This window comes from Cavia porcellus, unplaced genomic scaffold (assembly GCF_034190915.1).
Source record: "Cavia porcellus strain 051 isolate PalLab524CR breed Dunkin Hartley unplaced genomic scaffold, mCavPor4.1 scaffold_24, whole genome shotgun sequence".
NCBI lineage: Eukaryota > Metazoa > Chordata > Mammalia > Rodentia > Caviidae > Cavia > Cavia porcellus.
The window spans coordinates 11,113,826-11,137,608 of record NW_026947507.1 but is presented as its reverse complement, the minus strand read 5'-3'; the positions used below and the strand labels follow the sequence as shown (position 1 = coordinate 11,137,608).

The following is a 23,783-nucleotide window of genomic DNA, read 5'->3' as shown; positions in this document are numbered from 1 at the left end:
CACTCACTCCATCAGGGACAATGACAATGTCTACGCAACCAGAGTAACGTACGCAAAAGTGTGATGCCTACACACCCACATCAATAGGAGATCTTGGAGACCCCAGTTTTAGAACTTGATTCTAGATGAAACAGTAACAATAAAGTATTGCTACCACTTCCAAAAAATAATAAAAAAAAGTAACACATAGTAGGAGCTTTTCTATTTTATTCATTGCATCTTCACAAGAATCTTGTAGTTATTTTGAGTGTATCCATTTTATAGATGAAAAGGTTCGAAAAAATATTTCACTTGTCCAAGACAATGAGCTAACTGCAAGAACCAGGATTCTAAACGAGGTATTTTCATTCATTATTCCACGAAGCTTCCACATACCTCTCAAACAAAACCTGAGGGAGGTTCCAGGTGAAGCAGATCACATAATACAAGTTTCAGCATACAGCCTTCTCTGAATTGAACAATTTTCAGGTGTGCAATAACCTGTGGATGGCATGGTGCTGCTGACTGTAGTCAGTGTGCATCTGCAAACATATTGACTTGAAAAACCCCAAAGGGGCTTCTCAAAGTTACCACAAAATCACAATGATATTTTTGATGATACAAACTTAGTAATGAGCATCACTGGTGAAAGGGTCAATATTCTTTCCGTCATTTTATGTTCACGTAATCATCAGGGCTCCTCTGGGTTCATCGACATGGTTTACTGCACATAAACATACATACATGTATGCAGCAATACAACAAAATACGCATACATTTCTATACTGAACCCTACATGAGATCAACTGGGAACTGACAAACTATCATAAGGCAGATGTAAAACCAAAAAGTTGGGGGGTATCAAAAACAAGAGTAATACAAACAGACTTACCTGTTTCTTCATCTATCTTGAAAACACCAACACCAGAACCATCTCTAATAGAATATCGGATCTCCCCATCTCTTCCTGTGTCTTCGTCACGAGCTGACACTGTCATTACTGATGAACCAATAGGGACATCTTCTTTCACTATACCCTTTTCCACAAAGCTGGAAAACACGGGTGTATGTAAGTTCTCGTTCACATCAACCACCTCAACTTCCACATAACATGTGGAAGATAGAGAAACTGGCTTCCCTTTGTCTTTGGCCCTCACTGTGAGATTATACACTTGCTTCCTTTCAAAGTCCAACTGCTGTACGATCCTGACTGCTCCACTGAGTTTATCCACATCAAAGTTTCCTTCTCCGTGGTCCAAAAGGCTGTATCTCACTTGGCTAGACTGACCTACATCAGGATCATAGGCTTCTAACCACATGATTATGGTTCCTTCTGGCAGATCTTCACGAACTTTCACCCGGTAGTTAGGAGGAATAAACTTGGGTGGGTTGTCATTAACATCTTCTAGTGATACTTTCAAAAGCACAGTAGAAAACAACTGGAGTTCTTCCTTGGCTTGATCCCTGGCTTCAATCTTTAAGTAATGCACATGCTGTACTTCACGATCCAAAGGGTGAACAACTTTAACAACCCCAGTGATGCTGTCGATGGAAAACTTATCTGTATCTGTCAGAATAGAGTATGTCACGTGTCCATTGGACCCTAGGTCTTTATCAGTGGCTTCAACCTGGATGATTTCACTGTTTATTTCTTTGTCTTCGCTCACTTCAACAAAATAGCTCTCCTGTAGAAATTCAGGTGGATTATCATTGGCATCCAGAATGACGATATCTAGAAGACGCCAAGCTGCCTTCTGTGGAATACCGAGGTCATACACAGTCATATTCAGGGTGTATTTGTCTGTTGTTTCTCGATCAAGTGGAGATAAAATTTTTAGCATTCCTGTTTCCATGTCAATAATGAAGCAACTATCCTCATTTCCTCCAGATATAGCATAGACAAGTTTTCCATTGAAGCCAGAGTCAAGGTCAGTAGCATTCATAAAAATTACATTGGAACCCACCGGTTGGTTTTCCTTTACTTCGATACCTCCTGGAAGAGTATTTCTAAACTGTGGGGCATGAGCATTGACAGAGTGGGAATCAAAGAAAATATCCTCGACCTCCCCCTGACTGTGTAATTTATTTGCCTGCAAGAGTTTCTCTGCCAGCATTTTGGCAACCCCAGTCTCTTCACATTGCAAGTTTACTGGCTTGCGACTGGCGGCCACAGTTATGTTGATATATAAAGGTACGGCAAAATTCTCTCCATCTGTGGCTGTAATTCTCAGACTGTGAAAAGACACCTTTGCACCTAAGCCATCCACTAGTGACTGCTTTAATGACAAAACTCCAGAGCTGGGGTTTAAGTCAAACAAATCTAATTCATTTCCAGCTTCAATCTGATACCGCACCAACTGAAGTTCATCCGCATCAATAGCAGAAACGGTAGTTATCTGCTCCCCCACACTTAGATCTCTGGGAACTGTTCCTTCACAGTTTATCTTCTCAAACAAAGGTGTGTTGTCATTCAAGTTATTGAGAGTAACTGTCGCAAGGACTTCAACTTCTCGGCGGTACGGCAAGCCCCAGTCTGACGCACGAATCCTTAGAGTATAAACTCGAGGCATCAGTTCATAGTCCAAATTTTCTGAAGTGCTCACAGCACCAGTGAAATGGTTGATCACAAATGGCACAGGATTTACATTTGCAATACTGTAAGTCACATACCCATTCTCACCATCATCAGGGTCCACAGCACTCACTCTCAACACAGTAGTACCAATGAGTGCATTCTCATCAAAAGATGCTCTGTATGCTGTCTGCGTAAACTCGGGGGGATTGCTATTTGCACTTAAGACTTTAACCAAGACTTTGGTGGAGGCTTTTCGGTCACCCGTAGTTACTTCAAATTCAAAATGAGACACCTGCTGTCTTTTAATTGGTTCTAAAATGGAAATGAGCCCAGTGTTGGGATTTATACTGAATTTAGCTTTTCCAGGTGTACTTTTAAAAACATACCTCAAATGGGAGTAACTGGGAATGGCTTTTATCATGACCACAGGTGTATTGGGAGGAGCAAATTCACTTATTTCTGCCCTGTAAACATCCTTTTCAAACTTGACTGGCCCAACTCTGAACTGTGGAGAAGTCACATGAATTACTTTTACTGAAGAAAACTGGGGAGGAGTTCCCTTATCTTTAGCCTGTAGCGTTAGATTATAGCCAAAAGGATGACTATCCCAGTCGATACTACTAATGGCTTTGAGTTTATACTCTTTACTCCCTGGAAAGGACCTTACTGTTCTAAACTGTTGAAGAAGGTCACCTGCCACAATGCTCAGGGAAGCTATTTCCCCATTGGCACCCTGATCACAGTCATCCACGGTCACAATTGCATATGTTGGGTCTCTATCCAGTTCTGATGGTGACAATGTCACTGCTGTTATCACAGGAGCGCATTCATTGGCCTGTTCCACGTGAACCGTTAGCTTGGCCAAGCTGCTGATGCCGCTGCTACCATACAATTTCATTCCACGGTCCACTGCAAGGATTTCTAGCTCATAGAGCTGGGTCTCCATGTAATCAAGTCTACCAGTTAAAACTACTGCACCACTGGTTGGGTGAATAGCAAACATGTCAGTTCGGTCTTTAAAACTGTAGTAAAATTCTCCGTTAGTTCCTATGTCTGCATCTGTGGCACTGACTTTTGCAATACTGGTCCTTATAGCTGTGTTTTCAGGTAAGGAAACACTGTATGAGGTGGGTGAGAATAACGGTCTCAAGTCATTTGTATCCAACACTTGCACCCTGACCTTTGTCCGTGCTTCAGCATTAGTGTTTTTCTCAACTGCTTTGACTATCAGTGTGTAATGGTCTTTCACTTCTCTATTGAGAATAGCGGTATTTCCTCCTTTGGTCCTTATTCTTAGAAAGCAAAAGTCTCCAAGAATGTACTCTTCAGCTTTGAATAGGTTTTCATTGTCTCCTGAGACAATTTTGTACCTTAATTCCCACAATGGATCTGTAATGTAAATACCCATCTTTACAGGATGCCCAACATAGGTCTTGGCGGCAGAGTTCTCGTGCACAGTGACATTGTACTGGAAATGTGTAAACTGGATAGACGGAGTCTGTTCAAGTCTTTGGCTTCCATCGCTGTCTCCAAAGTGTTGGAGGAGGAGGAGGAGAAGCAGAAGCAAGGCTAGATGTCTCCCCATTGCTTAAATCTCAGAAACCTAAAATAGAAGAAAGAAATAGCAATTATTACTTTGGGGAAACAAAACAAGTTAGTAAGTATAATTCTAAATCTGACAATTCAATAAAATATTTTCTATCTACATGGAATATAAACAAATACAATGGTTTGGGGTTCCCTTCCCTGCTTTTCGAATATGAATATCAAATACTCTTAGTACTGGGTAAAATTAATAAGCTTCACAGTAATTTTTTGAATGAAAAATCCCTATTTTTCATATCTGATTCATTAAATGAAAGTCTGCCAACTGAACCTAAATTTTATTCTTATACTTAAATCTTCAAAGCAAATATAAGCAATTACTTAAAAGGTAGGTAAGTGAATGCTGCTTACATTTACTTATACATAATGAATTAAATGTTCAAGTGCTTCTCAACATACTATATTGTGAGCATATAAAGCTTCTAATTAAGGAAGAAATTTCCTCAACAATAGTTGTATATGACCTTGCATCATGAGTTTGTAATCTCACTTCAAAATGTATCCTGCAAATGCATAATTCCTTTATAAAAATAATTAACTTGGCCTCCCATAGTGGCACACACCTGTAATCCCAGCACACAGGAGGTTGAGGCAAGAGGAATTATTGGATGTTCTACATAACCTCCTGACCTACAAAAGCAAGACCTTATCTCAAAAAAAAGAAAAAAAGTTTATGCTCCCTCCCTATATCCCTACACAAAACAAGGGCCTACTCTATCATTTAACACTATGTAACTATTTATAGGTATTAAAATAATCATTATCAATTTTGATGTGGAATGTCTAAAATAGTAAAATAAGCACACAAAAAAAGTCAGTTTATAATATGAAAACCACAAGTCTGTGGTTTGGTATCCAAAATTTGCCTTTCTAAGCCAGAGAAGGAAATCTTACCTAAAGCATCAATATTTTATCACACCACTAATGTCAACAACCACTAGCATCCATATCTATCTACTATCTTTAAAACCTTGACCATCTGTCACTCAGGAGATCCTAGCAAAAGACAAGGTAGACACAAAAGCTGTGGTCACCAGAGCTAACACATGTAAGGGGTCAAATCAACACAGCAAGGTGACAGGACTCCAAGAGGTCAGAGGTTGACTTCGGAAGGAAAGAGGAAAGCTGCAGAAAGGGTATCTGACAAGTAGGGGGCAGGTCAAGTCCACTGGGACCATTAATTTTCAGGCCCCTGTTCTGTACCACACTAATCGATGTGTCTTATAAATCACCGCAGCTTCACAAAAGCCCCAGCAGCATCAAGAGGACAGAATGGTACCCTTGTAAGGTAACTCTCAAATTAATATTCACAAATGTGAATGCTATCACAGGTGAAGGACACAGCAGACCGGAAGGCTGGTTTCTCAGCGGTGTAGACGTTAGTACGGTAGCATTAACTGACAGTATCTTAACTCAGCTACTTTGAACTTGAGTTGTTAGTCATTTCATTAGAAACACGAATGAGGGGAAAGCAATTAAAAGCATAACTGACACTGATTCACGTTCAAGCTGGGCCCCCTGACTTGTTCTTAGCTATCATGCCTTCTCAGCAGCAGGAAACTACATCTCTGGCCTCTAGGGAAATGATCTCCACTTACACAAAATCAGAAAATATTTTCCCCAAACTAGAGCTATCTCAATTTGGGCAACAGTTCTAATAGTCATAAAAATATGTGTATTATAAAATGATCTAGTGATGCTAACAAAATTGGGAAGTTCCATTCAACCTAACAGAAGCAAGAATCTGCTATCAACCAGCATTACTCTAGGTATGTAGAATTAAATATGAGTAAAAGCAAAGAAAGAGCTCAATCCCAAAACATTAAGTAGAAATAAACCACACATGTGAAGAAAAAGCTTTAAAGAACATTTCATGATGTTAAATAAGCACTGTCTTTTGTTTGAGAAAACTGTATTATGTTGAAGGAGACACTACTATTCATCACTTTACTATAAATGAAAAACCCAAGATTAACAGGGGAAATGACACCATCTAACTCAAAGTGAAGAAGAATCACTCGTGTCCAGGCAATGCAGAGCAGTAAGAGCAAAAGCTGGAGATAGTCCAATCAGAGGACTCTGCAATAAAGTTAAGTTGGAAACTGCTGTGATTTGGAAGTGTCCCCGAAAGCCCATATATTAAAGGCTTGGTCACCTGCCTACAGCACTCTGAAAAGTGGTGAAACCATTAAAAGTCAGTAGCTACTTAGAGCGAGAGGACGTTATTGAGAATGTGCCTTTGAAGGGGCTACTCAGGACCCAACCTCTGCTTCCCCATCACAAAGTGAATGGACACCCTCCACTGTCAGCTCCTCCATGTACTTACACCACCACAGGCCGGAAGCTACAGCACCAATCAACCATATAAGGAAAACTCCAACACGAGTCAAACTTTTCTCCTTCTCGGCTGATTATCTCAGGTATTTTGTCACAGTAATAGAAAGCTGACTAGTACCCCGAAGCCTACTGGTTTATCCAAATTAAGATTTCAAGCGGGCAGACAGATACTGGGAGGGGCCCAGTGTGGAGATATAGACTGGAGAGTGTCAGAACATGGCAGATGGTATTGAAAATCATGAAACTGAATGAGAACTCTGACAAGGCAAACATGGATAAAAGAAAAGAAAATGAAGAATGAAATCTTGTTGCTCCCCAAGATTTAAGCAGCAGAAGGAAAGTACTCAACAAAGGACACAGAGTAGCCACTGAGATAAGTAAGGAAACCAAAAGCTGTGGTGTGATAAGACACATAAGATAAATAAATCTTGTAGAGAATTTGCAATCTACCTTCTGAACTTGGAAATGATCCATAAATATGGACTGGTACTATGCTGCCCCTACCACTACTGATTTTAAAAGAAGGGGGGAAAAAGCCTTAGATTACCCAAAGTTAAAGGCAAAATGTCCAAGAATACAATTACCACAACTATCCTTTCCCCGAAACATTCCACTCAATCCAATCAACATACCCTTGCTGCCAGCCAACACGAACCCCAAATTACCCATTTTTACTTTCTACAACCCACTCACCACAGGATTTATCATGGCTGCAATAAACTTTTTGGATCACAATCACAACTGGGGACTTTTAAAATAGAATTTATTCTGTAAACTTAACTAACAGAACATAGTACCACTGTGATTAGAATAAATAATTTAAAGCGTTCATTGATGAGGAAAAGTCCACATTTTGTGAGATAGTAATAACCCTCCAATCAGACAACTAAGAATGATGAACTTGTTTCATTATAAAATGCCATGATCAACTGTGGCTGTTACTCTATACAAAACAAACACTAAAGCTGTGGGGTGGGGCACTAACACCATTTCATCTAAAAAGTATGTTACAGGGCTGGGATTTAGCTCAGCAGCATAAACGCCTGCCTTGCAAGCAGGCAGCCATGAGTTCGATCCCCGGTACTGATAAAAACAAAAAAGACCAAAAAAAAAAGATTAAAAAGTACGTTACGACCTAGAATTTACGCTTATGAAAAGTAAACTCCAAATACCATTTTAGCCTAGGGCCATACTTTGATATTTAGAAGATGATCACACTACTTGAAATTATTGTAATTTAGGATTTCTAAAATACATTTTCCAATGTGAAAACAAAGAGTGTTTACTTAGTTCTTTAAGGAAAATAGCCTCAGGCCCAAAGCTTCAATATCTTTAGTATAGATTTCTAAAAAATCTGTAAATACAGTAGAAAAAATAACTTTTGGCAAAAATAAGGCATTAAAATCTTCATGTTTCTTTATTATGCTTTCTTCTAAAATGTTTCAGTTACTGTAAATGTACAATCTCCAAAAACCAACACAGCCTCTCTTGCTGAGAACATAACAGCACATATTCAGATCTACAGCCTAAGAGCTAGAAGGGTTTCACATGCTTCAAAAACAGCAGGTGGGGTACAACTTTACACAATACATAATTCTGTTAAACATTAGTAAGTTTGTTATTGAGAAGTCATCACTCTTACACCCACATATAGCCCTTTTGGCCCTTTTCACGTTAGGGAAACATTATTAAACTTTTTGTTCCACATAAGATAAAAATACAGAAAAATATTAAAGAACTTCATGTTTCTTTGTCCTTGTTTGTACTGCAGTCAATACTTTCATTTTCTTTTTACCGGGATCAAACTCACGACCACTTGCTTGCAAGGCAGGCGCTTATGCGTTTGAGCTATATCCCCAGCAATACTCTCATTTTCTAAGATGAGCAATAATGTACAATTTAATTAATTTGTTGCTGAGTTGGAGCTTACCATCAGGTTGTCCTTTCCTTTTTGTGGGTGCTGGAGACTGAAGTCAAGGCCTGAGGCACGCTAAGCACCTGCCCTACCACTGTGTAAGGGTCCCTATTCCTTAGTCATTTTAAATGTTCTTTAAAAGATTTCTACAAACTACAAGGCAGACACCCACATTTTCAAAAACAACCTCACAAAGTGGTTTAAAAAAAAGAATATCTAATCTAGGCAACTTTTTAAAAACTTGTATACTAACTAAAATTCTAATGGTTTCCAAAACTCATTTAATACAAATGAAAAAAACATAGTATTTCACTTAAAAGGCCCATTTGTTACTTAGCTATAATCAATCCATGTTTCCAAAAAAGTTTAGAACATTTCAGATCTCATAGCAAAAAATTAATGAATGGATCCTGCTTATTTTCTGGGTGCATACTAATTCGTACCTCATCTTAATAGGGTTTTCAGTAAAAATGGGGTGGGAGTTATGAACCTAGAAAATGAAAGGCAGTCTTAGGCTTAGCATTAATGGCTTGGCATGTATCACTTATTCTGGTAACTTCATTTATATGCTGATATTTTTGATTGAAACTGAAGTAAGTCTGACTGGTAATGCCAATATTTAATGTAAATACTGCCTTCAAATGGCCAACAACTGATTTAAATTTCCTCTGAGAATGGGCTACTGTCAATGCAGAGCTACAAATGTGACTTTCTTACAACTTTAAAACTTCAGCGCTTACATGACTTAATCTAAAATACCATTCTAAAGGTTTTCTTGTCCTTTTGAAAGCAAAATAGACATCCTAGTTTTTCCATAACCTTGGTATAAAATCTAACTTGCTAGATGAACCCATAAAACACTGTCAGTATTACGCAGACAACTATTTCTAGCTGTTCTGTGCTACTGCAACATAAAAATCGCCCAGGTAAACAAGGGCTGCACCTGAGTCTTCAGCTGAGCAAGGCATCCCTGTGCCACTCTTTTCTTCCCCTCTCTTTCCAACTACAGACAGGGTTGTCTGTACCGCCGCTCATCCTTCCAACCAGCACATGCACATGCCAGGACAAACTGTCCAGGGAGAAGCTCGTGGAGTAATAGCTAATCTTGTGATTTAAGACCATCTTACCTAATGTATTTTTCTCAGCAAAGGGAAATAATAGAAATGTTTTGGAAGAATGGTCAGTAATTAACTCTGGCCATTTCCACTACCAAATTAGGAAGGTTTGATTATAGGTCCAATTATGCTCCATATGTGCTTGGGTAAGCAGAGGTGTTTCACTTAATAATGGATTAGGAGTGCGGATGTTCCATAGATAGTAAGAAAGGGGAAGTCACTCATTCTCTAGTGTCCCTGCACCCTAAAAGAGAGGGGACCCACCCTACCTGTAAATAGACATCCCGGTACATGTAAACCTGCTTCTTCTGCAGTTTTTCTCCCTAAATTATTTCTGGAACTCAAACATTTTCAACAGTCCCTTCATGACTGCCATCATTTGCTGAGTCTACAAACACATAGTCACTCCATCTAAAAATAGAGTTTTCTAAAACCTGCATTTCCTTTAAACTAACACCCTATTTCTTTTTTCTTACACTGGCAAAAGTCTCTCAAAAAAACATTTCTCAGCATCATCTTAACTTACTTACAAGTCTAGAAACACTGCCACCCTCACAACTGCTCTCCACAAATCCTTCAGTTCTATCCTGGCAATCGAAGCAGCTTTCAGCACCACAAACTAACATCAAACCAAATGACTTTTCCCCATGTTCCCTGTCTAATGTCACATCCAATGCTACTCAACCCTCTCCCTGGCACCCCTGCAGCCTTTGTACTGTCAAGACTGCCTGAAAGAAGGCAATACATCACATATAAAGCATAAAGGACACTTTCCTTATTCCCTTTAATACCCTCCTACACAGCACCCTCTTTCACCTTAAAGTTTGTCATCACAAATTTGATTCCAACCATTCCTGCACATGCATGTGTCATGACCCTTAAAGATGTATCTCAGACTCAGTCAGGAAAAACCCCAAATCCAAGTCCTAATCTCCATGTTCCCTGGACCACTGTCTTTTCACCTATTTTCCACTGCAAAATAACTGGACTCCCAAGTTACCAAGTCTGTAACAGAACAAATCAAACAAAAAGGAACATAAAATCTATGCTGGGCATGGTGACACATGCCTGTAACCTGAAAAATCCAGAAGACTGAGGCAGGAAGATCTTGATTTGAGGCTCCTCTGCACAATTTAACAAAACCCTGTCTTTTAGAAAAAGAAAGGGAAGTACAAAACTGACCTAACTATAGCTTTTCACTAATTAATCCTGTGAACTGAACCAAGTTACTTAAGCTTGGGAGCTCCACTTCTTTGAGGAACTAAAGGTTGGATTAAAATACAGCCTCCTACACTCTTAACATATTCCTTCTAAACTCATTCCTCACATACAGGTTTTCTAAGACCTCTATTCCTGCCTGCTAAATTTCCATTTCTAAAAGTTATTTACATGTGTCATTTTTTTCTCTCAATTTCTCAATTGTTCTCTTTCCATTTCCCTACCACCTAGTTCACACAAACCGTGGTTTAGGCACAGTACTTGATTTTTGCAGTTCTTCTTATGATTCATCTCCTGGCTCCCACCTGATTCAAATTCCTTTGTGATATTAATCCATACTGCAGTTTGAAATACTCAGTACTGCCTCTTGGCCTGCTGATTTAAATATATTCTTAGCCTTAAAGATTTCTGATAATACTTTCCCAAGTCTAATTCAAATATTTATTCTCTATTTCAAACCAAAAAGGTTTACTTTCCACGGACTTGCAAGAAGCTTTCTTGACACCATGACACTGCCCAGTGGCTAGGGCTCCAAATAATACAACATCTACATCCGTCCATCATCATTTCTGAAAGAAAGCAAACGTAAGTAATTTTTCTAACCTCACATACAGCTTATTCTCTTCAACGCTGCCTTCTTTTCCTCATGCTTATCAATCATTCCCTATACAGAATATCTGCCATGTCTCTATAAGCCAATTTAAATCAGTTCCAAAGATTTTGCTATGCCCTACGTAGACAAAGAAAAAAGGTAAATCGAGTCAAGTGAAAAAACAGAAATGCTGATAATAAACTAACCAGTATTTTTCCTATAAATAATACGGAACAGTTAAGTCTCTCACCTCGTCTCCACTCACCCCACCACATAAAGCCACACCATGGTATCTACAACTCGCACGTGCCATTTCTTCTCCTAGACCTATTTCCCCATCCAGGCTTCCCTCAGTACTCATCCCATCCTTCATCCACCTATCCACACCCCACAGAGGGGACTATCCTGCTCTTCATGGATCTCTTGCCATGCTGATTGTGTGTTTATTCCTTCCCTCACTGGACTCTAAGTTCCTCAACAGCAGGAAATCTGATTTGTTCACCATCACTACCATAATGAGCCCCATGTTGGCACACAAGAGACCCACAGCTGTTGGATGAATGAATGGACAAAGGAAGAATGAAGAACAGAGAATGGAAGGCAACAATGAACAGTGGAGAGGAGACACAGAAGGCTAACATAAGAAAATAACACTTCTACCCTTTCAAATTAATAGGTAAGCCAGACACAAACACTGGGCCAGTAACAACAGTGCAGATGGCTGCCCTGTTGGTGGCTCTTTTCTAAATGGTGGTCATCACCCACCTGAAAATATTTCCAAGCTGGCTATAGTGATGGCAGATGAGTGTCTGAATTGCACACCTTATCTTGAGGCTCAATGTTTTGTTTTGTTTTGTTTTAGATGGGGGTCTTGCTTTGTAGCCCCATCTAGTCTTGAACTTTCTTACATAGCCCAGGCTGGCCTTGAACTCACAGGGATCCTCCTGCCTCAGCCTCCCAAGTACTGGGATTAAAGGTGCAAGCCACTATAGCCGGCTCAAGGCTCAATGTTTTACAATTTTATGAAGGATAAAGATTAAATAATGATGGATTGTTCTAAGAGGCTTATAGAAGATATCAAACTTCTTTATAGACTTGTTTTTACCTAGAGAATAAAAGCTCGGAATTAAGCAAGAATTTGGCAATATTTAAACCTAGGACTTTCAGTAAACGAAAGGTAATTTTTATAACATGTTAAGTACTTTTAAAACACTTGAAAATGTACAATATACAAATTCTTCATCTAATTGAATACTTTTTAAACATGAAACGCTCCTTTCTCAACTGAGTAACAGTGGCAACCTTCTGTTCTGACATTAAATGATGTACAGAAAACCGTTTAAAAACTTTTCCAGAGTCTACAGATAGGCTAACACTTGACAATTAGGCAATTGAGACCAAAAGTTGGAATTTGGCTTTATCATCCACTCTGGAAACACACACACACACACACACACACACACACACACACACACACCTGCTATTTCCCACTCATAAAAATTAAAACATACACAGAACTTTTATGACTTCATGTTACTAAATTAAATTAGGTCCTTTAGGCCGCAAATTAGGCCACTTAGGCAGCTTTCAATGGCAACAGTACTGTATTAATTTGGTTTATTTATGTGTAAAACTAGTCAAATATGAATGGACAATGGATGGTAGTTGTGATAAAAGGATAATCTCTACAAATCTCTTCCACTTCTAATATTCAAAGAAATGACTATTTCATAGGAAGCTCAAAAGCTAAGTTTGAAGGAATATATTCTAGGGCCAGCGATTTAGCTCAGTGGCACAGCACTTGCCCAGCAACAAGGCTGTGAGTTTGATCTCCAGTACCAAGAACATAATAAAGGGAAAAAAAAAAAAGACATATACTAGAAAGTCTGGGCAACAGGCAGTGAAAATGGTATTAATTCACATACACATTTTTACCATGAATCTAAATGGTCGACTAACATGATCACAACCCAATAAAGACACTTCACTGAAAAAAACACAAATGAACACACTACACAGGTGGCCAACAACTTTCACAGTGACAATCTAGTTCCTATACAAGGTTAATTCTTAAAGAAATGTGTGCACAGATCCAAACTTCTACTTAAAATGCAGACTGAGCCTTCCAAATGGCACATCTGGCATAATTTAAATCACATCAATTTCTACTTTTAAAAACTGTAACATCTTTTAAGGATCCTTATATCTTCAACCTTAAATATATAAAAAGAGACAATTCTAATTGTGAAATCAAAGCCGTCCTCCTAAGAATCAAGAGCAAATACCAAGATTAAACTGTATATACAGGAAACACTTTTACATGAGTTCCTGTAACAATTGAAAAGCTGAGTAACTGAAACTCTTCTAGAGCATTGTAAAAGTACATAACTATTGCTTAATTTTAACACAGGTAAATACCTTTCTAAATTACCCAAAACTGACTATGTGAGGCGTTAGGAACCTGCTTTTGAAAAAATTTAAAAAGTATGCCTTTCAGATATTTTACAATTCTAGTAAACCGTAAATATTCAATTTGAGAAAATAAAAAAACCTCCTCCTCTTTTACCAGGTATCAGGAAGTTGCTTAACAAAAGTCACTTAATGAAACCACAGTTCAGATACAGGCAAAAATTTTAAAAAATTAACTGCATAAAAATATCTCAGTTCACTCTAACACATACAATTATGCCCTTGTTTCCAAAGCTCTGCAAATTACATGGCAGGGGGCGGGGGGGGGGGGGACACAAGAGAAAGGCAGATTCCTAAAGGAGAGCACCCTAAGAAGAAATATTCAAGAGTCAGAATCCCTTTTCTAATACAATCTTAAAAGCTTTTTCTACAGAAAACACACAAACAACTGACAGCACATCTTGCCAGCAGTAAGCCCAGCAAAAAGGTACCGATCGCACCTCTCCAAATCAGCACTCAACCAGTCGCACTGAAACCTCGGGGCTACTGACTGCTTCAGGACACAGAACACTGCCCTTCAAAACACAGAACCTCTACAAGAATCCTAGGACTCCACTTCCAAGCTCCTACTCTCCCGATTGGCCTTCCTTCCACCTCACCTATGTGCAAGGCTCTCATAGCCTGAGAGCGAGGTCAGGGAGTCAGGAGCGGGCGGGCCCGCTCCCGGGGCCGGCGAGGAGCGAGCGCAGGACCTGCGGGACTCGGAGCTCGGGCAGCGGTCCTTCCCTCGGCCGCGGGGCTCCGGCGGCGGCTCCGGAACCAGCCCGGGCAGGCGCCGGCCTCAGTCTGCTCTCCGCAGTAGCCGCTCGGTAATTACCACGCCGCTCACGATGCCAAGGACCCCCCCCCGCCCCCGCATCCTCCCCGGGCCGCCGCGGAGCTGGCGCCGAGACTAAACTTTCCAAGTGGGAAGGACCCGGGTCCTCGCTAGCGTCCAGCCGGGCGCCTCCCTCCACCTACTCCCGGGGACCCCGGGAACAGCACGAGCCCGAGTCCTGAGCCTAAGGAAGGAGCCCACCGCGCCGCAGGTCTGCAAACCGGAGACGCCGAGTGGCGCGTTCCTCGAAGACACAGCCGGCGCCGGCGCGCACCGGTGGCCGCAGCTCCACTCGGCGCTGCGCCCTTAGTGCGCTCCCTCAAGCCAAACTTCACTGCCAGCAAACTTACTGCAAAGTTGGGTCCAAGTCTCCACGGCGCTCTCCACCCGCACACTCGCCACCTCAGGGCGCCCCCGAGCGGGGCATGGATCTGCCGGGGACCTCACTGGGCCCGCACGTCTGCATGGTGTCTGGGCCACCTCGCCGCCCGCTCACTTCTCGGCAAGGCGGCCCTGCAAAGTGCGGCGAGCTCGAGGGCGCCTCACTCTCACTCCGCGCCCGGAATATCCCTCCGCCCGTGGCCACGCCTTCCCGCGCCGGCGCTCGTTCCTCCCGCGCGGAAACTCCAGCCGACTTCGCTCGGCGAAGGGACCCAGAGCCCGCGGGGCCCGGGCGACCGAGACGCCCCGCCCGGGGTCAAGAGCTTGGTCCCTGCAAGGCCAGCTCCGAGCAAACGCCCAGGGCGGTCTTGCGACACTTCAAGGAACGGATGGGGGCCGCGGGTTAGTTATGGCCAGCACACACACTGGTGGAAGGATTTAACATGGAATGTTCCCTGCTAGGAAAGAGGAAACATTAGCTTTGCTCTAGGGGAAGGGAAAAAGTCAGCTGAAGACTAAGGAAAAAGCTCCCTGCGTATCCCGTTAGTTTTTAGAACCTTCAGGAAATTACTGAATCTGCATTTGAATGCCTCTCTTCTGGGTCTGCAATTGCTTGGGGGATAAAACACTACCGATCTCAAAAGGAATGTAATTGGAGCCGATCTACTTTCTCCTGAAATCTACACTAAGTTGCATGGTAAGGGAAATGTTTCTTCCGCGATCTCTTTGTGCAGAGTTTAAAACCCCAGAACCTCCGGATTCCCCGCGGGGGCGAGGACAACGTCCCCCACCCCCCAGCTCTGCTCTGCGGGACAAAAGGCAGCTGAGCAGCCTCAAGCAATTCCTAAAACCTTAACTCCGCCCCAGGGGGCCGCAAACTGAAAAATCCAGTTGAACAACTATAAATTCCCTAAGGAGACAGGGAAGCACCGCTCCAGGCACTCCGTTTAGCGCGCAGTCTGCGAGTCCCCGGCGAGGCCAGGCTCCAGGGCGGCGGGACGCGGCCGGGAGACAACGGCAGACACGACCTCGCGGTCTTTTGGGGCTCGAACATTTTAACAGTGAGGACGAAGAGATGTGATTTTCCGGGGACGGGAGGAGGGGAGTACGGGACGAATCGCGAAGCTGATAAAGGGGAAAGACTAAGACTGTGTCTGCGGTTCAAAGTTAATATACTTACTCGTGATTAAAAAAAAAAAGTGGCCAGCAGGTATTAACTGGGAAGAAAACATAATGGCTGCAGAATGAGTGTGCCAATTCGTAGCAACATACTCCTTGCAGAACTGTTTAGAATATACACAGATTCACGCACCCAGCAAATACACCATCATCCAAACACTGGTTTGGTCATAAATACAACTGCGCGAAGTGCTCCTGGAGTTACAGGTCAGTTTCATACACCGAACACCTAGGAAGTGAGTGACCGGATCTCCAAGCTCTACGGGTTTGCACTCCGTGCCAAATTCTAAATCTCAGCAAAACCCGGCTACACGGGAACGCCAGCCGAGTGGTTTGGGGGGCGGGAAGCCTGGGGGAGGGGGGCCTGGGGCAGTGCTTGGAAATGAACGAAAAAACACTAAAAAGTACAAAGTTATCGGTCAGTAACAGGAAAATCTCAGGATTTTCTAAAAGGCACACAAAAATTTCTGGAGAAAATTACCACTTATTAATAAGTATTAGCGCTTACTAGAACTAAGACGTCTGTTTGAGAATCCTTATTTTGCAAGCTCACTGAAAAATAAAAATTCCTGAAACAAGTTGCACTTCGTCGCCACAGGATACATGGAGAGCCACAGATCCAGGCTCTGGTGCTATGATACTAAGATCCTTTACCTACAAGAAGAAACAAGGGTGTATTGTTTGGCTAACATTAACTACCTCCTCACAAAAGAAAGACATGTGCACATATGTCCTTTAAATAGTCGACCCTCCCTAATTCTGTCCCCGAGACTCAAGGAAATTAGTGGGAAGGAAAAAAACCGTTCCCAGACAGAATCCTTTCCTGCAGCCAGGACTCTGCATCCAGTCCACCCAAACTGATTTTTGGACATCCTTTAAAGAATGGACCGGGTGGGTTGTACATAGAGGCTGCAGAGGCAGCAATCGAGCTTGCCTGCGCCCACATCCTCCGAGCGCGCTGCAGGTCCAAGTTCGCCGTCCGCGTGGACTCCTACAGCAGCGCGCCTTGCCGGGTGACCGGCCTAGAGGGCGCTGCGCCACTGCAGATACGGGGTCCCCGATGCGCCCTCCCTGGGCACCATTTCTGTAATAAGTTACATTTGAAATAATGCACAGACGGCCTCGCTTCTGAAGTTTTTTGAACAGTGCTCTGCGTGTATTTTATGAATTCAGAAAGCTCTGCATACACATCTTTCCTTTCCTAGCGGTGCACAACCAGGGTGTGTGCGGTGTCCGGAGTGGAGACCCTAAACGATGCACATGCATCCTACACTCTCAGAATCGAGCACCCCGTGTTAGTTCATTTACGTTTAAACTTAAAACACGAGACATGCCCTGAACAAAGAACTCACCTCTCGGTGCTCCGCGTTCCAGTCCTCCTGGCAGTCCGGTGAAGCCCACGCGGTTGGGATGTTGTTAGCAGCCGTGTTTTAAGTGCCAACTTTGCCACCTCCGGATCTTCAACATATCCCCAACCAGAGCGCGATCCGCCCGCACTGCTGGGACCCAGGTGGCCGCATCTCCAGAGCGTCCTCCCGACAGGGGTAAACTTGAGCACCGAAAGGAGGCTGCCGGAGAGCGAGCGAGGGCCGGGAGAGGGCCGGGAGAGCCAAGTTTGTCAGGACATGTCCAGGCAGCCAGCCGCCGAGTTGAGGAGTTGCGGCCGGGAGCTGCGGCGCACGGCTGCCTCTGTGGCTCCCGCCCTCCCCCTTGGAGAGGCTGGGGGAGGGGAGGTGACGTCAGCGCCCCGCCTCGCCCCGGCGCCCCGCCGCGGACGGGGTTCTCCGGCTGGGTCGGCCTCCCGGGCAGTTGCGGTGCAGGCGCCGAGGCTACGGCGGGCTTGCGTACAGCAGCTGCCCGATGGCTGCAGCCGTCCCCACGGTGAGCCGTGCGCCCTTGGCCACCCTGCGGCGTCCTAACCCCCAGCACCCGAGCAGCCCCGAAGCCCGCGGCGCGCACTCTCGGGCTCCCAAACCCCCTCCGGGTGGCGCTTCGCAGGCCGCCGACTGCAGGTGATGCTCTTCCTCTTCTGCGGCTACAACTCGGCGCGGCGCGGCGCCTGCCCGGCTTTTGCTCTGGCGGAAGCTTGAACGGTCTCTGCAGACTGGACTGGACGACTTGGACTTTGTAGTCCTCCAACTTCTGGGTGTGATGTGTTTGAAATACTTGTGCTCTAGCGCTGATTGTGGTCTTTGTGTTGGAAATCTCAGAGCTGCATTTTAGTCCTTTCCAAATGCACCTACGTCTTTACACCCTACTCAGAAGCATAGAAGGTTCCGAGGGGAGGGAAGAGGGGACGAGATGAAGGAGGAGCCTATTTTTTTTTTAATGTGTCTTACAAGTCAAATGTAGTGATAGGAACTAATACACAAATCAGTCGTCTGCACTTCATAACATTCAGATAAATGCAAACGTTGTCGAAGTTAAATTTATAAATGAATGCGTTTCTTTTATGTAAGTGTCCAGGCTCCTGGAAAATATCGGCTGTGGAATGTTTTTTAATGCCATTAAAGTACCAAAATATATCTCTGCACAGCATGAAATTCCGAGGGAGCCATTTCTGTAAACCGAGCCTGTCCCCACGCCATTGGCGTTAAAATCTGGGGAGCCTTGAGAAAGGGGCTGAAGACCGGTTCTACTGATATATTTGCATGTTTGTGTGACTCTATTGGTCAGTTTAGCTGGTGGTTCTCTGTGAAAAGTAAAGAGCAGAATCCCCGAGAATACGAGCAACCAGGCAAGTGGCTAAATCAGGAAGGAGGGGGAAAGATTAAATGGTGAAAATATTGTGTATCATTACCGTGAGAAAGTCGTATAACTGTACTATGCGACTATGCTTCATATAGTAAAAATTTTATTCAACCCTATTTGCCACGGAGATAATATTCATTTATGCAGGCAACACATGTTTTACTGATCATGGTAGAAAGTGTGTAAGAAGCACACGGTATGAACTTAATATTAGTGCGCGCGCGCGGACACACACACACACACACACACACACACACACACATTCCGCTGTGTCTTCCTCGGAAGAGGCAGCACTTTAGGAAGCGAAGAGTTGGAAGGCAATGGGAAAGCACCCTAGAGGGCCCTGCACACCCAGGAGGCATCCGGAAGGTGCCAGATTCCTAAGGGGGGAGGAGGCTATCAAAAGGAAGACTAGTTTGAAAGGCCAGCCTGTCCGGCCCGGCCCACTTCACATGCTTCACAGTTTCAAAGAGGCAAACTCACTCCTTTTATGTCAATAGCTGAAATTAGAAATTGAGCCCGTATTACAAGTCGTCACAATGACGCGTAAATTCCCCTGCGATGCTACTGTTCAAGCCAATTTGATCTGCTACACTAGTCTTTAGAGTCATCACAGGTAATCAATTATTTCTATTTTTAAAAAGATAAAACACCACAAGTGATGGTGTTAATAACAATTACATTAAAAAGTTAGGAGGGCAGAATATTTTTAAGAAATCTTTTAGACTTGTACAATGTAGGGGTATAGATTAGCCACATGTAGCTTTCATTGATTTCATTTCATTGAAATGAAATCAAATGAAAATTCATTTCCTTAGTCTCTACCAACCTTTCAATACCCACTTGTGGCTAGTGGTGACTGTTTTTGTCAGAACAGATTTAAAAATATTTTCATCATGGAAATATTTTCTAGTGGATAAAGGTGATCTTTCACAACTTTGTTATGGCTTTTTGAAAATCTGTTAAAATTTCCAACATTGAGTCACTTTCTAAAGAACTGAGGGGAGAGTAGAATAATGAAAGGATTCACACATTCAGCAGATATTGACAAGTACTGACAATATGCTACTATGTAATGAGTTAGGTACGTTTTGTAATTAAGAAATATCCATGTGACTTAACATGATCTCTTAGTTTTACAACTTTGCTGAGTACAGGAACCTGGGGAAATTACCATTAAGAGCAAGAAATTCTAAGTCATTTTTAGGACTAGCCCTAGGACTAAATAACCCTAAGTAGGCTTGACTGAGTCATGACCTCCCACATGCTCTGTCTGCTGCTAGCTTCTTGCTGCCTACCCATCCTGGAGGTGGGAGGAAACTTCAGCTCTCTCCACTTCCCCAGGCTTTGAAACTATTTTGCTCTTTGCAATCACATCCAGCTGTTCTTTGGTATCTGCTTGTACTCTCCAAGGAGGCCATTAGAACAAATAACTAGTCTAAGTATCAATGATGGTTAACTATTGATATGTTAATATTCCTCTTCCCAATGCAGTATAACAAGGGCTGCCTTAAAACTATACCTAAATGATAAAATTCCATCCTAATAGTGAAATTCCAGATGCTATAACAGTCAGTTGGGAAAATATCTGGAAGCATTATTAATCAGCTACTAATGGCTAACCATTAGAAACAAACAGCTACAGTGTAAGGTATGCTTTCATTTTAGGAATAAATGCATAGTGGACTAGAGTGATTGTAGACTTTCTCTCCTCACAAATATGTAAGATCAAAACTCCCCTGTAGTTTGGGACCAGATCTTACAAAATAAGTATAATTCTCGTGATACTTTCTTGGCTCCTTGATTGAAAGATCCCAAGCCTACTTTTTTAAGCAGTAAACAAGGACTCATTTAGAAACTGCTACATTTTTTTTCTTCGTAAAAGTAACCTGAAGTCAGATGATCTGGACTGAATTCTGTCTTTGACAGAAAAATATGAATTTATATGACTGCTAAAATTTGGGTGCCACACTTTCCCCTATAAAAGTGAATTAAGTTTAAGACCCATAACAGAAAGAAAAGCCACCTCACTGATTCTGACTGATAGCCCCAAAGTGTGATAACTGACTACATGTATATCATTAATCTCCACTATATCTTATCCTGCCCCTCCCATCTCACATATGAAGCCTTATAGAACCAGCAGTAATAAGAGATACTTATTTATTCCAGAGCCAGTTATGCTTCAGACTCTTCAAAACCTTTATATATATTACTATAGCTCAGCAATTCCTACAAAATTCTAGAAAGTATTAGCAATCATTAATTCTAAAGAAATCCCCGAAAGTATTAGCGATTAATACCTTCTCCCAAGGCTTTTGTTTTCCCAGCAGTGGAGACCGAACCTAGGATCTCTGCACTGACCTCATGCCCTCCCTTGCTAAGTCTCTAAATTGCCAGGTTCGGCTTGAACATGCAATCCTCCTGCCTTAGTCTTGCAGAGTGCTAGAATTACAGTAGGGTGCCACCATATCCAGCTCTTATTCCATCTTACAGATGAAAAGCAGAGGTTTAAGGCAGATTCTGGGTCACCTTTCAGAGTGAAACTCAAGTCTGGCTATCTACAAAGCCTACGATTTTGGCTACCATTATGCACTAGCTCTTTGACTTGAACCTCATTTGTGCCCTGTATGAACCATGGCCGTTTTACATTAAAGAGTAGCGATGTTGTGGTTTCAGAACTGGCTTAGGAGGAGAGCAAAAAGCTAGAGGGCAATATTGCCTTCTAGCAGCTGCTCTGAATGTGAACAACAGAGTGAAAGTATACTGATTGTGTTTAGGAATATACATGTGACACACAAATTATCTTTTTGGATTACTTATTTTCCTAGGTAGATATATGTATTAATTACTTTTCTCTCATTACTGAATACAGGATACCCAAAGTTAAAGGCTACTCAAAGTTAAAAGAAGAAAGATATATTTCATCTCAGTTTATAGAGCTTTCCATACCTAGTTGCCTGACTACAAGGCAGGGCATTACAGCAGAGGGGCATCACAAAGGAGGCTTAGTTCATGGCACAGCAGGCAGGAAGACAGCAAACAGCCAAAGCAAGGAGTCGGCCTTCTTTCTGTCCCTTTATATTCTATCTGGATCACAAACCTGCTGACCAATACCACCCACCCATTATCCACACCCTTTATCCCAGTACCACACCCGTAACTCACATTCAGACACCCAAATCCAGACAGTTTTTAAACCCCCACCTAAGATTGCATGAAGTTCTGAGGGCACGTGATATGAGCTATAACAGTATACATAGTCTTAAATGCATTTCTTTTTAATTCAAAATCTGTGCCTGGCTTTTAACTTGTTTAGCCTGAACAACAGAAAAATACACACCAATGATTTTCAATGAATTCTGACAAGGACTATCTCACAGGATTTCATAACCCGCATTTCAATTTATATTTCGCCTTTCATTTTTGTGATCTGGAACCACTAGTGTTTCTTAATCTTCCCAGCTCCAATTTCTTTTGCTCACTTATGCTTTTATATATAACAAGTAGTTATATGCTTAGAATATTACCTATCTGTATATTCTTTTGCTATAAATTCCATCTCTTTTTCTGGTAGAATTTTTGGTCATCAAAATTAATCTTACATCAAAACTCAGAGGATTCCACTTGCAAAACAAAGTATACATCTCTAGCATCTCATTGTCACATTTAGTTCTTATATCTATGACATAAAACAACTATTAATGGTTACCTAGAGTCTTGTCATTAACATGTGGACCAATCGTATACAATAAGTTGCTAGAACAAATGTGTTAGAGGCTTCTGAAAAAAATGGGTTATTTCCTTCCTCCTTATAAAGATTCACAAATGACATTACTTGTCTCTATGAACATTGTTAAGTTAGAATATCATTCTGGGGACTGACACAGTTATCTTGCTTACTGATGGCAAGACCTCAACCAAGAAAAGCAGATGGCAGTCCTTTATGACAACATGTTTCCAAATCATTTAAGCTTGGTTGCATCAGGATTTGGGCTACTGGCATGCTAGGTAATCCCTTTTGAAATGTACTAGGAGTTATTAAAGAAAAATATTAAATTGAGGTAAAACCTCCACTCATCAGTCAGTAGGAATTAGGAATAACTCTAATGGAAAAATTGAGTCCCTTAATGGTGCATGTAGTAATCTGCTTGGGCGCCATTAACAAAATACTATAGGCTGGATAACTTAAGAGACATTTGTTTTGTCACACTTCTAAAGGCTAGAAATCCAAGAATCTTGTGCCAAGAGAGACTGAATTCTTTCTAGCAAAGCCTCTCTTATAGATAGGTCTGTAGATGTCTCATTGTTTTTATTCCTCACCTAGCCTTTTCTCTCCATGAAGAGAGACAAACAGATAGACAGACAGACAGACAGACAGATAGAGACAGAAAGAGAGACAGAGACAACAGGGCTAGCATTTTCCTTTTTTTATAGGAACACCAGTCCTGCTGGATTAGGGCCTCACCCTTATGACTGCATTTAATTTTAAGGACCTTGTGAAGGTTCTATCTCCATAGTCACACTGGGGGTTAGGGCTTCAGTTTATGAGTTGGAGGACAGAAAAGAACAAGTTTTGGCCCATAACAATGAGGAAGGAATTTTTAGCAACAAAATGATTTGGTATTGCCAACTGCCTCTTTTTCTACCATAATGAAAGACAAAAACAATAACATGACATTTTATTTGTTTAACTGAAGGATTTCTCTCCACTCCTACTTTCTTTCCTTTCAGCTACCCAGGAACATTCCAGCCTGTTTCCAATATTTTTAAGGAACTCTCAAAAGTAATTTGGAATTTGAATTTATTTGTACCTCTAATTGCCAGTACTATATGCTAAGCCAAAAAAT

General features: G+C 42.1%; 1 protein-coding gene across 8 annotated transcripts in view; it reads right to left on the bottom strand.

The window, feature by feature from the left end:
* Positions 1-17,843, bottom strand: part of Fat1 (FAT atypical cadherin 1) — a 117,272-nt gene extending 99,429 nt beyond the window's left edge. For 7 of the 8 annotated variants that reach the window (XR_010042555.1, XR_010042556.1, XM_063234629.1 and 4 more), the window contains exons 1-2: positions 14,973-15,135; positions 872-4,157 (exon numbers count right to left, since the gene is read on the bottom strand). Coding sequence is in view for 6 of the 8 variants with exons in the window: in XM_063234629.1 (XP_063090699.1) it covers positions 872-4,139 (3,268 nt within the window). In the remaining 2 variants the exon portion in view is untranslated. Of the gene's footprint in view, positions 1-871; positions 4,158-14,972; positions 15,136-17,534 lie in introns of those variants that run through there. The other variant, XM_063234630.1, reaches the window with a different exon arrangement.
* Positions 17,844-23,783: the final 5,940 nt, after the last annotated feature.